The sequence below is a fragment of the Hyaena hyaena genome, unplaced genomic scaffold, assembly GCF_003009895.1.
Source record: "Hyaena hyaena isolate Hyena2069 unplaced genomic scaffold, ASM300989v1 scaffold_343, whole genome shotgun sequence".
NCBI classification, from domain to species: Eukaryota; Metazoa; Chordata; class Mammalia; order Carnivora; family Hyaenidae; genus Hyaena; species Hyaena hyaena.
The window spans coordinates 1,422,009-1,442,000 of NW_024080975.1; the positions used below are offsets into that span (position 1 = coordinate 1,422,009).

At 56.1% G+C, this 19,992-nt stretch overlaps 1 protein-coding gene across 1 annotated transcript in view; it reads right to left on the reverse strand.

Annotated features, from left to right (window-relative positions):
* RIMBP2 (RIMS binding protein 2) overlaps positions 1-19,992 on the reverse strand; it is a 96,278-nt gene that overhangs the window by 26,592 nt on the left and 49,694 nt on the right. Inside the window, exons 8-12 of the mRNA XM_039249583.1 lie at positions 17,618-17,727; positions 14,448-15,260; positions 5,976-6,127; positions 4,123-4,584; positions 1,931-2,074 (exon numbers count right to left, since the gene is read on the reverse strand). Coding sequence (XP_039105514.1) covers positions 1,931-2,074; positions 4,123-4,584; positions 5,976-6,127; positions 14,448-15,260; positions 17,618-17,727 — 1,681 coding nt within the window. The remainder of the gene's footprint in view (positions 1-1,930; positions 2,075-4,122; positions 4,585-5,975; positions 6,128-14,447; positions 15,261-17,617; positions 17,728-19,992) is intronic.

The following is a 19,992-nucleotide window of genomic DNA, read 5'->3' on the forward strand; positions in this document are numbered from 1 at the left end:
TCACCACCCAAAAAACAAACAATCCAGTGAAGAAATGGGCAAAACACAGGAATAGATGCTTTTCCAAAGAACACATCCAGATGGCCAATAGACAACATGAAAAAATGCTCGACGTCACTCATCATCAGGGAAATACAAATCAAAACCTCAATGAGATGCCACCTCACACTGGTCAGAGTGGCTGACATGAACCACTCAGGAAACAAAAGACGCTGGCAAGGATGTGGGGAAACAAGAACCCTCTTGTGCTGTGGGTGGGAATGCAAACTGGTGCAGCCCCTCTGGAGAACAGGATGGATCTTCCTCAAAAAATAAACATACAACCACCCTACGACCCAGCAATAGCACTGCTAGGAACTTACCCAAGGGACACAGGAGTGCTGATGCACAGGGGCACATGAACCCCAATGTTCATAGCAGCACTCTCCACAATAGCCAAATCATGGAAAGAGTCTAAGTGTCCATCAACAGACGAATGGGTAAGATGTGGTTTATCTATACGATGGAATACTACTCGGCAATAAGAAAGAATAAAATCTTGCCATTTGCAGCAACGTGGATGGAACTTGAGGGTATTATGCTGAGTGAAATAAGTCAGACAGAGAAAGACAAATATCCTATGTTCTCACTCATATGTGGAAGCTGAGAAACTTAACAGAGGACCATGTAGGAAGGGAAAGAAAAAAAGAGTTACAAACTGAGAGGAAGCCAAACCATAAGAGACTCTTAAATACAGAGAACACCAGCTGAGAGTTGATGGGAGGTTTGCAGGGGGGGGGATGGGTGACGGCCACGGAGGAGGGCACTTGTTGGGATGAGCACTGGGTGTTGTATGTAAGCAATGAATCATGGGAATCTACCTCCGAAGCCAAGAGCACACTGTATATACCATATGTTAGCCAACTTGGCAATAAATTATATTTTTTTAAAAAGAGAGAAAAGTACCTGAAAAGAAAGCCCATTTTCTTTTTTCTCCCTCCCTGGGGTGCTGACACATGAGGGTGTGATTATCAGCCATGGCAGCCACTTTGTAACCACGAGAGAAAGGCCAAAAGATGGAAGATCGAAACCCTGAGCCCAGACACACCCGGACAGCTGAATCAACCTTGCAACCTGCTACCTGGGCTTCCTGTATCAGGGGGTAATGAAATATTTCGTCACCTTTGTATTATTAGTCGGGCATTCTGTTTCTTGTGTTAACGTTAATGCAGGGAGAATTCTTTCAACCTTGCAAAGAACCCGATGGCTGGAGAGGCCGGGTAACTTGGCTGCAGACCTATAGCCGGCCAGGCAGGGCCAGGCCGGGACCCCAGTGTCCGTGTCCAGCTCCACCCCCAGGCCTGACACTGCCCTGCCTTGTGTGCACTGCGGGTGGCAGATGACCCGGTATCTGTGGTGTCTTCACACCCTGACACCGGACACTGTGGGACTTGACACCAATCAAGGACGCCTCGGTTGGCGTGCACGCTACCAGGAACGGGAGCCAGCGCCCACACCGGGCGCACCTGCCACCCCGGAGGCTGGGCTGGAAGGGGAGCATGGACAGGCTGTGCTCTGGGGGCAGGACACGGACCCTTGAACTCCTAAGTCTCCCCTGATCCCTGGCACGTAGCAGGTAACCAGCAAACATTTTTCCGATCAGCAAAAGTGAAGGAACAAAGGGTAGCCCTAGCTGACCAGGTGATTATCCGTGGGTTTACCTGACCCACAACACCGTCCCCATGACCAGACACCAGCACCGGGAGTCAGGGAGTGTGGAAGCCTTCTGGAATCATCCCCAAGCGAGGTCACAAATGCACAGGCATCGTTAAATCTCAACTTCCCAAACTGACCGATTGCCATAACCGGGCCGGGCACCTCCTCCTCTCTCCCAGGGACAGGGACGCCTCTGGTTGTGCAGAGGCCGGTGGGGACCCCCATCGACACTCACCTGCTTGCCAAGCTCTGAGCCTCTCAGAAAGTCGTCCACCGAGGCGCCCCTTCTCTTGATGTCCGGCGAGTCGTAGCCGTCCTCCTCATCCGAGTTTGCGTACAGACCGCCAGCCCTCTCCAGGAAGATGCTCCTTTTCTCTAACTTGGAAGGAGAAGGAAAGAAGCAGTCAGGAGGGGCTGCAGACGGGAACGCGGCTTCCAGGCCCCATGTCTTCTGGGCTCCGCCCTTCCTCTGCCCAGCTTCGTCCCGCTGGAGGCTACCAGCAGCAGGGGCCCATGTCAAGTGGCCCAGCACTGGCCTCTGGGCTTGGGCAGGTTTTCTGATGTGCTACCCCCCTCCCTTACCAGAGCCACTTCTTTGCTGGCAGTAACCTATAGAAACCAACGGAAAGTGGGGCGCCTGGGTGGCTTAGTCGGTTGGGTGTCCGACTTTCGCTTAGGTCATGACCTCGCGGTTCGTGGGTTCGAGCCCCGTGTCGGGCTCTGTGCTGACTGCCAGCTCAGAGCCTGGAGCCTGTTTCAGTCTGTGACTCCCTCTCTCTCTGACCCTCCCCTGCTCACACTGTCTCTCTCTCTCTCTCCTAGAAATAAATAAAACATTAAAAAAGAAATAAAAAAAAAAAAAGAAACCAACGGAAAGTTCTTTCTCCATTTGTCTCATTTGCCTGGCTCTCGATCTGATCAACTAACGTTCTCTTGAAAAACGACGTTCCCTTTCTCTCCATGCCTTCGGAAAAGCGAGCCGACCAGGGCACCAGCAGCCCCAGTCTCTGGCTCCAGCCTGCTCTCGGGGACCCTGCCCGGGCACCTGCCCACCGAGCTTCGCCGAAAGCACCAAGGACTGGCATTCCGGGCCTGGGCTTCTGCCTCGTAAGACGCAGCACGGGCGTGGCACCCCTGACCAGTGTGCATATCCGGAAACATCTTCTCTCGTCAGGAGTCACAAATGAGTGTTTAACTCTTAAGTATTCCAGGCCGAGCCTGAACCAACTGGGAGATGTCACATACAGGCCTGGACCGGCAGTGTTTCAGGAGACATAAGGCTGTCACTGCCCCTCTCGTCCCTCCTGGCTCTGACCTTCAGGGTCCGCGCCCTTACTGAGGAGCCCTGACCTGGTCCCCAGCCGGGAGGCACGCTGGCCCTGCCCTGATCCCGGAAGTGGGGGTTCCCAGCACTGGCAAGGATCTCGCCACCTGCAGCTCAGAGAGGGCGCTGCCAGGGGTCAGGCTCCTGGGACCCCAGAGGCTGGACAGGCAGAGCGGAGAGGGACGCTGACCGTGATGTCCCCTCTGCCTGAGCCCTGGCCGCAGGCCGCAGCAGACACGCTGGGCACCCTGGTAGACTCATGTCCCCGAGGTAGGGATGAGGGCTCCATGGCGGGGAGGGCCACGTGGCCCAGCCTCATTCCAGACCTCATGCTCCCAGGCCTGGATGGGAGGCATCACTTCGCAGGTGTTTCTATTTCACCCCTCACTGTACGTGTTGTCTGGAATACGGCCTCTCATCATCCAAATGTCCTCTGTCCCCACGGCCCGAGAGTTTCTAGTAACAGGCATGTGACTATATTTATATATGCATTTCCGCATGTGGGTATACATGTATATTTATGCACATGTATATAAACATAGCTCTGTATATATGTTTGCATATGGGCACATTAATGTCAGTGTGTGCAGATGTGTAACTACCTTACATGTAAGCATGAGCATATGTGCACGTACCCATGCGTGCGTGCGCATGCGCGCACACACACACACACGCAAGCACGTACACACAAAGCTGTGGCCCTAAAGTATGCGGAACCAGGACACGAGCATCATTCAGGAAGCAGGTCCCTGAGCCGACTTCCAGAAGGTACCACTCAGACCCTCAACACAGAACAGAGCCTGGCCAGCGGGTTGTTCACAGCCTGTTTTCCGAGCCAGGCTGGTAGATTGCCATTTTCTTGGTTACATGAGTCCTTAGTCACATAATGAAATCACACTTTGATTCTACCAGGATCTGGCCGAAAATGCAGGCCACAGGGACACTGAAAGACACATGTGGCCTCCTCCCTCCCGGGCAGGGTGGCCACCAGGTGCCAGCGCCCAGAGCAGTCCTCTCTGTAGGCCCGCGGGTGTGGAAGGGTGCTCCCTCCCAGAGAAGCCGAGGGCAGTGGAAGGAACCAGGAAGAAGAAACCCAGCCTTACCCGGCTGCTCTCCGCCACCCTCTGTGCGGCTTCCCGGGCCATGGCTTTGGCGACGGAGGTGGAGACCGGGGTGCCCTGCGGCTGTGGCAGGATCCGGCTGGGCGAGGGCGACCGCCGCCCTGGGCCCAGGCCCTGCATGCTGGGTGGCTCCAGCATGTGCCCGTGGGCAGGGGCTGGGGCCCGACTCTGCTCCCAGGCCTCGCCCACCGTGATATGGGCACCTGGGTGCTCGTCTTTGGTATCGGGGGGTCCGGCACTTGCTAATGGCTTCGGTGTGAGGGCAGTTCTCGGGTGAGGGGTTGGAGGCACCAGGAGGTCGGGGGGAATGGCAGCGAAGGCAGAGTCTATGGACTCGCCCTGTGCAGAGAGGGTCCGCACGGTCACGCCCTTGGCTTCCAGGCTCCGCAGCCGCATGAGCTCCACGGCCGTGCTGTCCGCCACGGGGGAGATGACCTCAGCCACCTGCGCGGGGAGAATGCCGGTCACAGGCTGCCCACATCCCCCCAGCATGTCCCCCTGCACCCTGACCAGCACGAGGCAGCCTCTCGTGCCCAGGGACCGGGGCCCATCCGTGCCCAGCTAGACACACTGCCTGGCCTGGGGATCAAATGGGCCTCAGGGAGGGGACCGGGCTGGGGACCTCTACAGACCCGCCCCTGCCAGCTGTTGGAGGTTTCCAGGGCACAAACTAGGGCCACGCTTTTCCTTCCACATCCAGCACCAATTCAGACATAGATGCAGGGGCCCCAGAGGCATAAGAACAGTCAGTGTAAAGTACCAAAGCTGGATGGGGGAGAGGGGCCAGGCAGAGGCCCCCTTCCTGCCGCCATCGAGGGAGGACAGATCCTCTTCCACAGAGCACGGCCTGCCTACAGCTTTCCCTGTGGAGCAGAGGGGCTCCTGGAGGATGGGGGGAGGGGGAGTCCGGGGAAGGAGGGAAGCAGAGGGGAGGCCTAGGGGAGGAGAGGAGCAGAGGGGAGTCCTGGGGGGTGGGCAGAGGAAGTCCTGGGGAGGAGGGGGAGCAAAGGGGAGGAGGCAGCAGGGAGAGGAGCAGAGGCAAGTCCTGGGGAGGAGGAGGCAGAGGGGAGTCCTGGGGAGGAAAGAGGAAAAAAAAGGGGAGGGGGGGGCAGAGGGGAGTCCTGGGGGGGGAGTCCTGGGGAGGGGGGGGCAGAGGGGAGCCCTGGGAGAGTGGGGGGGGCAGAGGGGAGCCCTGGGGGAATGGGGGGGCAGAGGGGAGTCCTGGGGAGGAGGGGCCGAGGGACAGGCAGCCTACAGGCGGCAGTGCTCAAGGATGAGGCCGGCAGGTCTCAGGCACCTACATCTGCTAAGGCGGCCCTGGCTCTGGGGGGAAGCACATGATGGACAGAAGCTTCCCACGCCTCCCCCAAGGTGGCCGTGTCTGTGTCGTGGGCCAGGACAGGGCTGGGGCTCATGTTTTGATGTGCAGATGTCCCCCCTCAGTGCTCCCAAAGAGGGCTCCCCTTGGCCGCAGGGACCATCTTTTCAACAAGGGTTGGAGTTTGTGAGCCCGTCATCCGGAGGACGTGGGTGCTGATGGGGGATGCAGAAGCGGGTTTTCAGCACGGAGCGGCGGGGGCGGGGGGCGGGGCAGGAACGGCCCAGGGCAGGGCAGGCATTGTGGGAGGCGGGCAGAGCGAATCCTGGCAGGGGGAAGGAGAGAAGGGGCTGCGGGTGTTAGGCGGGGGGCTGTGGGCACGGCTCTAGGTGCTGTCTAGGAAGTGCTGGTGGTCCTGGGGGTGGAGGAGAGAGACAAGGGGGTGCCCCCAGTATGCACCCCTCCAGGAGCAGGTGCAGGCAGCCCCCTCCCCACAGGTGGCCCAGCCAGAACTCACCCTCTGCCCTTTTGCGTACACGCCGTAGCCGGTCACGTTCGCCCCGTTGGAGAGCCCGGCAGTCGTGAGGGCGGGCGGCTTCCAGGACACATGGACGGTGGCTGGGGTGGCCCCAGCGTGGACGGTGACATCTTGGGGAGGCGCCGGAGGGCCTGGGGGCACAGAAGGCAGCGCTTTCAGGGCACAGCCCTCTGGGGCCCTCTGGCAGGTGAGCGGCGGCTACGCCCACTGCTCTCACCTGGAAGGAGAGCGCTGGGTCAAGTTGCCAGGGCAAGAGGCAGAGCCGCGGGAGGGCGGAGGCTCCCAGCATGCACCGCGGCACCACTCACCTGGGCACGGGTCCACCCTCTGGGGCCACCTGCGCCCCGGTCCCAGTCCACCGGGTGGACGCAATTACCCAGCCGTGGGCTTGGCTCAGGACACGCTAAGGAGATGCTGCATTTGGAAGAGGAAAGAGATCCCTCCCTCTCTCCCTTCCCCTCTGCTTCCCCCTTTCCTTCCTCTCCCTGCCCATCAGACTAGACAGAACGTAGGCTTGGACCACGTGTCACTCATCTTGCCATACCCTGGGAGGGGACAAAGCTGAGTTAGGAGAGCTGGGTGTGAGGACGCCATCTGAGCCTGAGGACCCAGCCGTGCAGCTGGCGCACGGGCTAACCTTTCCTGCTGTGCCACGGCCAGTCTGGAGGTGCCGGCTAGGTCTTGAGCAGCCAGTTCGAGCCATACGGAGGCAGTGGGCGTGTCCCTGGTCATTCTGAAGGCTCCCTGTGACGACAGGATTGCCAGCGCTGCCTGTCCCCGGTGGGGGGGGGGGCTCCTTTCCTCAAGGTCTGCTGCAAACCCCCGACCACACACATTTTCCCATTTGAACGTACACAGCATTTCATCCGGAAAGGAATGGATTTCTAACTTCCAGGAGGAAGGCTCTCCATGCCACAGTCCCCCCAAGGCACGAATTTCTGGGTGGGAGGCAGCAGCTGCCCAGCGAGGCCCCTCTGTGAGCCGCAAACTCTTCCACTTGCTGTGTGCTTTACGCCACAGGGCCCTCACCCAGGCCTGTGATCGCCGCACGCCCCCACTCTGCACATGAGGAAGTCAAGATTCCAGGGAAGTCACTCAGCTATTAAGTGTGGGAAGCAGGATTCACACCCACACCTGCCCACAGACCATTTGCAAAGGTAGATACAACCCCACTCTTAATGACCTGCTATGAGAAAGGCCTTCGCGATGTCTTCACAGCCTGGCTCAGGAGGGAAATCTACCTGGAGAGCTCACTTTCACATAACCCGTTGCCAGAGGAAGCCGTGCTTAGGGTCTGATGCCAAGAGCAGGTGCTCCCTCATCCCCTCACCACTCGGCACTGGCCTGGCTACTCCTGGGTACCACACCTTCTGCTTTATAACCAAGATGGCTCATTGCCTCTTCCTAGAAACGCAAACAAACCAAAGGCAGGACAGAGTACAGACCAGGACACTGGAGCCTGTCCGCCCAGGTTCAAGTCCCACATCCGCCCATTACTGGCCTGGGGCCTTGGACAAGTGCCTAGCCTTCCTGTCTTTAGTCACCTTGCCTATAACACAGACACAAGATGGCACCTCTCAGCAACACTGGCTCTGGACTCACTAGAACATCGTCATCATGTTACTATTTTGCTCCTGCTCAGTCATACTCAGTTTCCCAACTTCCCCCTCCGTAAGCCGCGGCCACGTGACAGACTTCCGCCACGGCCAGGCTAGCCCACCAAGGGTTCCCCAGCTGAACCTTCAGGGTCTTGCTCCTTCTGGTTGTCTGAGAAGGAGACGGCCCCTGGGGACAACCTTAGGAGCCACACACTGGACATGGTAAGGCCATGAGATGGACGTGCCTGGGTCCCCAGGTCACCGCTGGAAGAGAGCTGCCCATCAGGAATATCTGCATCAGATCAAATCACAAGTGAGCCTCTGAGAAATCTCAGTTTCTAACATCCAGTCAATAACCAGTACAGCCAAGCTCACCTAGCTGAGTGATGAAGGGAACTAAGATGTATGTGAAGTGCTTACAGTAGCGCACAGGCTCAGGGTAAGTGCCATCTATATTATTATTTGTTTCAACTTGACCCCGAGGGCACCAGACTCCTCGCCCTCCGATAAAAGACACTGAAATCCGCACCTTCTGTATCAGAAGGGGAAGACCATTCCGGAGGGAACAAGCCTTTTGGTGGGAATCACTTGTTTCAGTGGCTGCCGGCAGTCGGATGTGCCTGCCCAGACTCTGGGGATTTAGCGAGGATGAGTCTGTTCTCAGTCGCCAAGGGGGGCTGTTCCTTCTTAAGCACTGCTAATTGCATCAACCGTGAGTGCCACCTGTCTCCCTTACCGGTGACTGGTCACCATGGCGGACTCACCCCACAGAGCATGGGACAGGTCGTGGCGGCTCTCATCCACTCAAGAGCTGAGTCACTGCCAGGGCTCTGGGAGACACTACGGGACACCACTTCCCCTACCCTCCTCGACACTGTCCTCGTGGCCTGGTTGCGCTCACGAGATGAAAGGAATCAGTGGTTCTTGTCAGAGCCCGATAACCCTCCTTCCCTTGCAAAGAACACCCAGCAACGAGGAAAGCAGCCCGTGCCTCATGGTGGAGAGAAGAATCTCAACCCATTTCAAAGTGCCCCCCATGAACGTGCCCAGTGTGGTTCATCCTACACTGTGGGGTAGAGAGAAAGCGGACACTGTGTGGTGTGCACCTTTTAAGATGGGAAACACACAGCAAATCCTACACTGAACCAGACTCTTTTTCATTCTCCCCTAGGACACTGCCCAGCTAGCTGGTATGAGAGAGAGTCCAAGCAGAAAGTGGTGTTCTTGCTGGATCGTGAAATTAGAAGTCGGCATTCAGTGCTGGCAGAGATGATGGAAACTGAGAAGAGGAATCCCAGAAAGTGAAGATCCAATGCAAGAGGACCCCTAACCTCTGTGTCCTCATTCCCCTCAAATCATTTACTCGGTGACTCCTAAATCGTGCCTCTGCAGGGCAGGCCAGGATCTGAGCGACATAAAGGGAAGTAAACAGCTAGACAGCTGAAGAGTTCAGGGTTGATCCTGAGAGCAGCCTAGTGCTAAGAAGAAGAATTTGGAGCTCAAGTCTTTCCAAGTTAGAGGAGCCTGAGCTTTCTTTCCACCGCAGACATGGAAGGTCCAAATCATGGAAGTTGGGATCATACAGCAGGACGAAGGGCTGCATTCTAAAGGCAAAAATGAAACACATTCACCCAAACAAAGCTAAAACAAGCATATACAAGATCTAGATAGGTCGCAAGTAATATAACTGCAAGGATAAACCTCAACACCTTCCAGAGGTGTTACAGCTGTTACTGAGAAAGGTACCAGAATTCAGAGTCCCAACAGTGTATAATCTACACTGTCCAACGCCCAATGAAAGTCACCAGATGCAGAAAGAAATGAGCACACATAATATGCGATCAAGAGAAAAAATAGTAGAAGGAGGCCCATAGGTGACTCAGGTGTTAGAATTAGCCAAGACTTTAAAACACTTATTACAAATAGATTAAAGAGCGTATAGGGAAAGATGAACGGGATCAGCCAAGGCCAAGAGATGGGAATTCCCAGAGTGATAAGAAAATTAAAATTAAAAAAGAACCAGATGAAAATCCTAGAACTGAAAACTCCAGTGGCCAAAGTAAAAATTTCATTTAATGGTCTTAACAGCAGATTGGACACTGCAACAGACAGACCTAATAAACTTGAAGATATTATAATATAAATTATCCTAACTAAAACACAATGAGGAAAATGATTTAAAAAATTAACAGTTCATAAATCTGTATGACATTAGCAAGCAATTTGACTCATGTATCAGTAAATTTCAAAAAAGACGAAGAAAAATCTTAAAAGCAGTCAGGGAATGAATGGGACAACAGAAAATTCAGCTGACTCCCTGTAGAAATAGGGAAGGCCAAGAGAAAAGGAATGACATTGGCAAAGTCCTGAAATAAAAAATACAGCAGTCTAGAATTCTACATCCAGAGAAAAAATATCTAAATGTGGAATAATGAGGGGTTTTTTTAGATAAGCAAAAGAATATTGCAAGAGATGCTAACAGAAATTGTTCAGGGCTAAAAGGAAATCATAAAAGGAAATATGGACCTACAAAAAAGGATGAAAAATGGTGGAAATTGTACACATAGTGGGAAATATAAAAGACTATTTTTGTCAAATTCTCCAAAGGCAATTAATTAAAGCAAAAATAATAACAATAACAATGTACTGAGGGATTTTTAACATAAAAGGTAAAATATATAAAAACAATAGTAAAAATGAAAGAGCATAAATGGAATTATACATTGGTACTATTCTTTCCTGATAAACAAGCTATGTTATTAATGTAAGTTAATTTTCAGTAAGCTAAATATGCATATGTTACTCCCTACAGCAATCTCTAAAACAAGAATGTAAAGAGTTATAACCAAAAAAAAAAAAAAAAAAGTCAACAGAGGAGGAAATGGAATAGGAAAAAAACCCTTAGTTGATCCCCACCCCCTGCAAAAAAAGGGAGGGACAGGGAAAGATAAAGGAAAAAACCAGGCAAGACACATGAAAAATAAAATATGGCAGACTTAAAGTCATATTAATCATTGTACTAAATGTGAAGGAACTAAAGACTCCAATTAAAAGGCAGAAATTGTCATATTGTTATAACGCCAAAACCCAATTATAGACCTTTCACAATAGACATACCAAAAGTAAAAGTACAAAGAATTTGAAAGTTTAGAAAAACATGAAAACACTAAGCATGAAAAAGCTGGTAGTCATATGAATATCAGACAAAATAGACTACAAGACAAGAAGTAATACCAGAGACAAAGAGGTACATTTCATTATGAAAAAGGGGTCAACTCATCATGAAGAACTAACAATTTTAAATATGTATATGCCCAATAACAGAGCTTCACAATATAGAAAGCAAAAACGAGAAAACTGAAAAAGAAACTAGACACATACACACAGTAACTCTGAATGACTGGACAGACTGAGCAGACAAAACCCAGTAAGGATATGAGGATCTTTACGAGTTCTATTGAAAGGTCTCTCGTGGCCCGTCTAAGAAGTGGCTTGCCCTTCCTGCAGTCCCAAAACTTTGCACGCAGGCTCCTGGTCATGATCTGCCTTCCATCTTGGAGGCTGCAAGGACCAAGCCAGCCCCGGCAGGCAGGGGGACAGGATGGCTCAGGAGAAAGGTCAGCCCCTCTCCCCTCACTCAGTATGCAGTTCACCTGGCACTGGGAGGGTGGGGTTCACACAGGGCAACGCTTGGCCCAGGCTGGAGGGAGGAAGCCTGGCCTCTGCAGGGGCCACAGGATTCTGGTGCTGCCAGCTAGGACTGACGCACTTTCTTTGTCTAGGCCCCTCTGGGTCCCACAGCTGCCAGAGTCCTTCTGAGAAGATGCTGGGTGCAGTGTTGCAAACCCTAAAGGTAAACTTAAATTCTGATCTGAAATCCACCTGTGAATGACAGCTTTAAATTCCACACTGAGAATTTAGGTACCACAATGGCTACCACGGAAAACTTTTCCTGCCCCAAATCATTCACATGGCTGGTGGTGTCCCAAAGCACACACATCACCCACTCTCTACTGGTAACTGCCCCTGAGACATGCAGCTCTGTGACCCTGCGATCCCACCTGGGAGATCCAGTACTGGCTTGTTCAGGATCTACGAGATCTGGCTCCTGGAGTGTGAGTGGCTTCTCAGAAAGGAGGGACTCTGGAATTCATGATGTGCCAGCCTGTCTGCTGAGTGGGTCACTCTCTCCAGACCAGAGTTTTCTGAGGGCTTGTGTTGAAGCCAGGAGCTGATGCCAGTCTTCGGAAACCACATTAACTTGTTCAGGGTCACCAGTGTTCCCTTGACTACCTGGCTCTGGCACCTCGATCAGCCTCAAGGAGGGAAGCCGATTAAGCTATCAGACCTCCTTATTCTTTTTTTTTTTTAATGTTTTATTTATTTCTAGGAGAGAGAGAGAGAGACAGCATGAGCAGGGGAGGGTCAGAGAGAGAGGGAGTCACAGAGTGAAACAGGCTCCAGGCTCTGAGCTGGCAGCACAGAGCCCGACATGGGGCTCGAACCCACGAACCACGAGATCATGACCTAATCGAAAGTCGGACGCTTAACCAACTAAGCCACCCAGGCGCCCCAGACCTCATTATTCTTAAGCGCAACGGTCAGGAGTGGAAACCGGTCTGGGATTTTCTCAGTGCTCACTTCTACATACAGTGAAGCCACATGGAGGGGTTTGTGGGTGATGGAGACCGCGCGGCTGCTGTCCAGCCGTCCCCAGCCCAGCTCCCCACACATGGGCCCAGAGATGCAGACCAGCGGGAGTGGCGCTCACATCCGTCAAGTCCGGGTCTTTCGTACAGAGCAGACCTGACGCGAGTCAGAGGGGCTGGTCTAGCAGCAGCCCTTTCCTCCCACACAGGGCAAGCTCTGCCCACACCTTCCACTCACTGCACTCACCACGCTCAGAACACGGCTCCTTCTGCTCAGGCGACGGAGACGTCTGCTGCAAACCGAATGCTGTGCCCCCTACCCCAGAATTCACGTGCTCACATCCTCACCCCCAGACCCCAAAACTGTCGGCGCCTTGGTCTTGGACATCAGCCTCCAGAGCTGTGAGGCACGGCGTCTGCTGTGTAAGCCCTCAGGCTACAGACTAAGACATGGGTGGTGGGGAGCTGTGCTCACAGCCCCGCCTGGACCCCATCCTCTCCATCACACCACGAGCTTCTCTAGAAGCCCCTCTTGGTGGTGCCGATGCACGTGCCCCTTATCTCTCCTGAGCCCCCACGGAGCCCTGTGCTCGGTGTTTCTTGTTTCTTGTGCCCCCCACGCTGACCACAACTGCACAGCAGGCGTCAGGGAAGAGAGGGGTCCTTACCATGCCAGTGCTCCTGACGGACACCGGTGGCCAGACAGGAAATCAGGTCATCACAGAGGACAAAGGCGCTGACCCTCTGCAAGTCCGTCCCCACTCAGACGCGCCTCCCTACTTCAGGCGGTGTCGGCCCCGCCTGCCAGGGGGCCGGGCGCTCGCTGACCGCGGGCTCTGCAGACGCCGGAGGGCACCCCAGCACAGGCGGAAACCCATCGGGACCTGAAAGGCCCGTGTTGTGGGAGACGCACGACTGTAGGCAGCTGGTGACAGTGCTCCGGGAGGAGACAGGAATCGTGCAACTCCTGACAAACAAGGTCGGGCAGGGCCTGGGGCTGCTGGGATGGGCATTTCCAGGGAAGCTCGCGAATGACACGGGACTAAAAGAGGCTCCAGAGGAGACACATTATGCCCTCAAACATTCTTGCAATAATGACCTTGGCTGCAGGAGAAGGCCGCTCTTGCCTCTGGTACCCAGGTTCCCAGCCGGACACAGCTGACCTACTCGGAAGGGCGGCCTTGTACGGGCCCCGCGACGAAGACCAGCACAGAACTTTCTGGAGGTTGGGGGGGGTGTAGTTTCCCCTTAGCAGCACAGGGACGCTGGTGGGGTGGTGACGAGCAGACCCGGTAGGTGTGCGTGTGCACCCGATCCCCCCACAGCTGCCTGGGTGTGTGGGAAGGGGAAGCGTCACTTTTCCCGCTGTGGCAGAGAACCCAGAAGGGCGTCTGCGATGGAAATTCACATCTTCCACCCAAACCCCTCCCTGTGTGTTTACATCCAGAGGAAGAATGAAGAGGAAGAGAACCGTTTTTGAAGGAATGCGGGCACTTCATTCACTCTTGCACTCGACGAGCCCACACGTGTGGTGGTGATGCCGCAGGGGAGACGTTGTCTCCCGTCCCCGAGGGTGGCCTCGCCTCCTCCCGTCCCTCCTGGGGTGGGCCTCTCGCAGGTGCCAGGGTTAGAAGGAATCGTCTCAAAGACACAGTCCCTACCCAAGCTCCAAGCAGTCTCTCTCTCTCCCTCTCTCTCTCACTCTCTCACGCACATGCATGCTCATTCACACACACACACTCACGTGCACACGAACACACGTGCATGCACATGCGTGCGCACCCACACACAGTGCACACCTGCACATATATGTACACACATGAGCACACACGTGTGCGCATACAAGGAACACGTGTGCACATGTGCGTGTGCAAACGTGTGCGCACTCTCGTACACGTACCCACACGTACACACGCACACACTGCACGCACGTGCCCACAGTCGTGGGCACATGCACACAAACACATGTGTATGCACACACACACATCCACATGAACGCACATGTGCACGTGTGTGCACATATACACTCACACGTGCACAACACACATACACATATGTACACACGCGTGCACATGTGCGCACATGCACACACTCTGTGCTTCCTGCTGACGCAGGATTTCCCAGGACGGTGCTGGCTGGGTGCAGTCTCCCCCCCACCCCCTCGCCCCTCCCCTCGGGGGGGCCCCCAGGAGGACGGGGCTCACCTGCGGGCAACGTGGAGAATTCCACGAAGGCCTCCTTCTTCTCCCGCTGCTCCAGGGGCAGCTGCCACGGCATCTGGTGGGGCCTGGCCAGGACCCTCACCTTGTAGGCCATGTTGGGCCTGAGGTTCAAGAACTGGTACTTGTACCTGGCGGCCCTGACGACGTCGAGCTCCTCCTCGTTGAGGAAGATGACGTGGCTGTAGTTGCTGTTGGTGGGCAGCCAGGAGAGCTGGGCAGAGATCTGGGTGATGTTGTCCACCCGCAGCTGGGAGGGGGCCACCGCCACGTCCTTGCCCACCAGCAGCGTGCACCGCAGCTCGTCCGAGGTGCCTCGGCTGGTGGCGCACTGCACGGAGATGCGGTAGGTGCAGGCCGCCGTGTCCAGCTTCTCGATGAGGGCCTTGGTTCTGCCCCCCAGCGTGAGGCTCACGCGGGTCTCCCGGTCCACCAGCACGTTGTAGCTGCTCACGGCCCCCCAGCCCGGCGGCACCGCCGGCGGCTCCCAGGCCACAATGACACTTCTGGCGAGTTGTTTGATGAGGGTGATTTTTCTAGGGTAAGGCACGATGTCTTCTCCGATTTCGTCGACGTTCATGCCCAGCGTCTCTGCACCATCGTCTGTGACGCCGGCGTCTATGTGAGGGGGGGCGTGGAGGTCCAGAATGTTCTCCGCCTCCAGGCCGACGCTGGAATGGTCGCTGAGATTCTGGTCCTGTTCGCTCCCCAGCGTACTTGCCAGCCGCGCCTCGTTGTCCTGGACAAAATCCACAAAGTTGGAGGGCACCAAACCCCTCTGCCCGTCCAGGAGCTCACCTGTGGGCACGAAGGCAGCGAGATCACCCAACCGACCGTCGCATCAGGGCCCCGAGGTCCTGCCGTGCCTGCACGGCCCTGGCCGCAACGGGACCCCAGCGGGATTCCACAGGCCGTCGCGGAGACCTGCTCAAACGACCCGTCCCTGGGACCTTGCTCACACCGCCTGCCACCCACCACCCGCAGATCCATCAGGCGCTGTGGCCCCTGCCGGGTGCAACGCGACACAGCCGGTCCAGTCAGCTGCGTGTGGACGCCGACACCCCGCGAGGGCAGGGACCTTTCTGTTCCTCACGCTGCACAGCCCTAGCGTGACGCCCGGCTCGCAGGACGGGCCCCGCAAATGTCTGCTAGAGGGACGAACAAACGTGCCTGAGGTGAGGGCTCGGGAGATTAAGAAAACACGCAGCTTACTATTGTTTTTGAGGGTGTGGCTGGAGGAGTGGGAACTGGAAAGTGACCTGCCCCCTGGAAAGCACGCTGCGTGCGCCCTAAGGAGCTGCCAGCCTGCCCGCGTGCCGAGACACACACACCATCCACATGGTGCCAGGCCACCTGCAGTGTGAGTGGCAAAAGACTCCATCACACCAGCTCCTGGGGCCACCGTGGGCGGCTGCAGGGAGGACCTCCTCTTATTCTGTGAAACGCTGTTTTCAGTTGGGTCCAAAACCCATTCGCACTGAGGCCTGAAGCCTGAGACGTGTTTTGAGGAGCCCCAGCGACGACGCGGTTTGGGTCACCTCGCAGCACCCGCGGTAGGCGGCAGGGTGGGGCTGGAGGTCCAGCCCCCGGGAGGCTGGGAGGTGCTTGCTCACAGTAGCCCTCGCCTCGGGACACGTGTGCTGGACCCCGAGGAGGGCACGTGAGTGTGCAATGGCCCCAGATTCTCCCCGAGTGAAGGGGGACTCGGACCTGCAGCCGGCCCTACGTGGGGTGTGGGTCCTGAGGCGGTCAGCTGTCGCCTCCCGGGAGCTCTCACAGGGGGCAGTGCTCACATGACACTGACGGCGGTGACCACACTCACAAGGTGTCCTAACCACCCTGTGCCTCAGTTACCCAAGGCTGCCCCGGAGCCGGGGAATCACTCCCGCCTACACGGAGGAAGGCACGGAGAGAAGGGAAGGCCCTGAGCTTCGCAGCCGCGTTTGCATCAGGCCTCCGGAAAGCTGATGTGGGCAGGATACCTGCCGGAAATATTCTAGAGATTTCTGACAAGGGTTTTCTGGCGGCTGCCTCAGGCGCCTGTTTCTACAGGTGTGAGAACCAGTGATGGTGTCATGAGCGTGTGCGGAGAGCTCAGGCTGGGCCGTCACCAGCCGTGCTGGATTTCCCAGGTGGACGGCCCACGCTTCCACTACCATGTGCCTGGCACAGCCCGTGGCTGGGCTGCCGTTCAGCAGCGTCGACAGAGGGAACCCGCGGGGCACCTGGGGGGGCTCAGTCGTTTGAGCAAATGACTTTGGCTCAGGTCATGATCTCACAGGTCAAGAGTTTGAGCCCCACGCCGGGCTCTTTGTTGTCAGCACAGAGCTGGCTTTGGATCCTGTTCCCCCTCACTCTACCCCTCCCCCACTCACTCTCAAACATAAATGTTAAAAAAAAAACCCAGAGGCAATCCAACCTCACGTCCAGCCAACACCGGCTCGAGAGCCAACTGCTTCCATCAGCGCTGGGAACACTGCACGAAGCTGAGAGAGGAGCCCGCTCATTTAGCAAGAAGCGGCCCTCCAGCTCAAGGAAGAGAGCAGTCGGGAGAGACCAAGACCCTTCCGTTCCCACAGGGCGACTGAGCGGCTGGGGACTGAGGAGCCTCAGCTCGCATGGCCACTGGCTGTGTCCCATTCACACCTGGGTTACGAAGGGGATGGAAAGTTAGCCATTCTGGAGGGAGGGAGGAGTTCCCGTTTCCCAATTTCAGACTGGGCTGGGCAGTACCACGAAGGGAGGGGTCCGGCTGCATGTGGCCAGGCAGCAAGAGAGCCCCGAGGCTGGTGGGACTGCCCTGAGCCAGGCAGGGTCACACGCCCTGCTGGGAAGGAGGTCGGCCAGGGTCCCAGGGGTGCCGGGGCAGCAAGAAGGAAGAGGCAAGAGATCGCCCCTGGGAACAGCAGGGTCCGTCAGCCTGGTGTGTCCACACAGCCACCCAGTGAGCTCTGCAGGGAATGACACTGGCAACCTCTATGTCTCAGGTCTGCAGGATTAGGGCGCCCCTGTCAGTCATCGGAAAGGGGGGAGCTGACGAGGGGGAGTGGAGGGTCAGGGCAGAGGGCCGGGGAGGGCAGGGGTCACTGGGGGCCTGGCCCGTCTGCCAGGGACATTAGTCAGGCACATGGAGCAGCCCCGGAGCCCTAACAGACCTTCGTAGAAGCCATCTTCGTCCATGTCCCCGTACACATAGAGGTACTTCCCCGCCGTGAGGGGCAGCTCAGCTTCCGGGTTCTCATTCGGCCCATCGAAGGGGTTGTAACTGCGGGAAGAAGGGTACTCATGGGGTAGATGCCAGGCGCGGAGGGCTGGCGGCCGCTCACACACCCGCGCCAGCCGCGTGCACACCGAACATGCCAGCAACGCCCACCCACTCCCTCGCACAGACTAAGAACAAAAAGATAATTCTGAACCCGAGGTGGGCATCCTGAGTCCCAGGGCCGGGCGAGCCACTCACAGTCCTGATTTCTGTCCACACCTGTCACGTCTGCCATGAGTTTTCAAATCACCAAGCAAAGAAGGTAATGAACCTTGCAGCCTTCCCATACGTGTTACTCCACAGAGGCAGAGTCCCAGGACACTTACTTTGTAGGAATCTGCTTACTCTTTACATGGTCCAGTACGTGTGACCCTCCCTCTACCTCATGAAATATTCTTTCATGGTCGCATTTAATGGATGTGGAAAATTTCGCCGAACAGACTGACATACCTCACTTAACCAACACCCTAACACTGGGTGCTGATGTGGCTTTGAACCTGTGGTTGATATCATCACTACTGCATCAAATATCCTCATAAACATGACACTTGCTGCAATCGTGCCCAATTTGCAAACAAAATATACACTAAATGAATCTGGGTTTTTTTTTAATTAGTTTAAAATAACTGAAAAGGTTTCAATAAAAAAATTAAAACGGCATTGGGGGTAATCAGAGATGACAGGCGTGAACGGTAAAGTATGACAATGACGCTATAGCGACTCCGACACCAACAGCCCCAGGAAGCTCCCCAGTACTTCTGTGTACAGTCTACGAGATGACCGTTCCATCTCAGCAAGGGGAGCAGAGAAGGTATTATTTCTCCCAACTTGAATCACAAAGCGAGGTAAGGGGCATGCGCCCAAACTCACGAGCTCAAAGTAGCACAGGGTGGGGGGCAGAATCAAGGTCTCCTGACCCCCATCCTATGTGGTTTAATGCCCCCAAGTCACTATGCCCCTCACCATCCAAGTCCAGGGTCTAGGAAAGTTACACAAGAGTCTGATGGTTTTACTAAGTCAGGAATTGCCAGGGGCACCTGCATAAGGAAGAGACACAGATGGATGTTTAATGTGAAAGCCCAGTGGGTGGACGAAGGGGGGAAATGGTTCCTGGCAGAGGGAATGGTGTGTGCAAAGGTCCAGAGGCAGGAAGCAGGGTGCCTCTGGGGCGCGGAGAGTCAGCCTGGCTGGAGGAGGGTGCTCAAAGCGGAGTGTCGAGGGATAGGGGTGGGCAGGGTCCCTGTGGGGGTGGATTTGGTCTCCGGACATGGGAGGTTATCAGGCTTTAAGGTAGGAGTGACGTGACCAGCCCGCACTTTGCAGGGAGACCCTTGGGGCGCCCTGTGGAGGGGGGGCTGGCAGCTGGGAGGCGGGCTGAGGACGCTGGATCACGGAGTGACCTGAGAGATGATGGAGACGGGCTTTGGTTGGTACGCCGAAAGCTTTCCGGGTCAGGATGAGCGGATGGGGTCGCATGTACTGAGCCGGCTCCGTGGTCAGGGGCTGGCGCACCGAGAAAGGGGTAACGGTCGGTCCGAGGCATCTGATGTCGTCGCACACTGAATTCACGAGCTCAGAGCTCTGTCTCCACGAAGCTGTCTGCTCCGAGCGATGGGGGTTCGGGGCGGGAGGCTGGGAGCAGGCAGGACATGTGGGGACAGAGGCGGACCGACCGTGGGTGACTGTCCCGGGAGGGGGGGTACGCCAGCCACTGGGGGGGGCCTCAAGCAGGTATGCTCTTCTTTTAGGTTTGGGGAAACCTCTCGGAGGTTTGTTGAATAGTGTCCGTGGTTGGCCCTAGGGGACCCCCAAACTCCTGCCTTTACCTTCAGAAGCACTGCAGCGGGGGCACGAGGTGCTCCGAGAGCTCGGCTCTGCGGAGTTCTCTGCGCTATTTGGTCTCACGTGGTGTGGGCGTCTCCAGCAGGGCGGTGAGGACAGTCACACGCCCAGCACAGGGAAACATCAGGGGCATCAACACAGAACAGAACAGAAGGGGGCATGTCGTGCACTTGGGCTGTGCCTGGTGACGGCAGTGGCGGACAGAAATCAGTCGCTCAGCCCACCCTCTCTGCCTGATTTCCCATGGGCTACAGAATCCGTCTGCAGGGCACACGGGCTCTTGGGACCTGTCCTCGGAACAAGCCCTTGCCTCTCCTGGAAGAGGAGGGAACACGGGCCCAGCACACGGTGTGCAGCAGAGGAGGCTGGGACGGCAGGGGAGGCTGGGACGGCAGGGGAGGCTGGGGAGGCGGGGGAGGCGGGGGC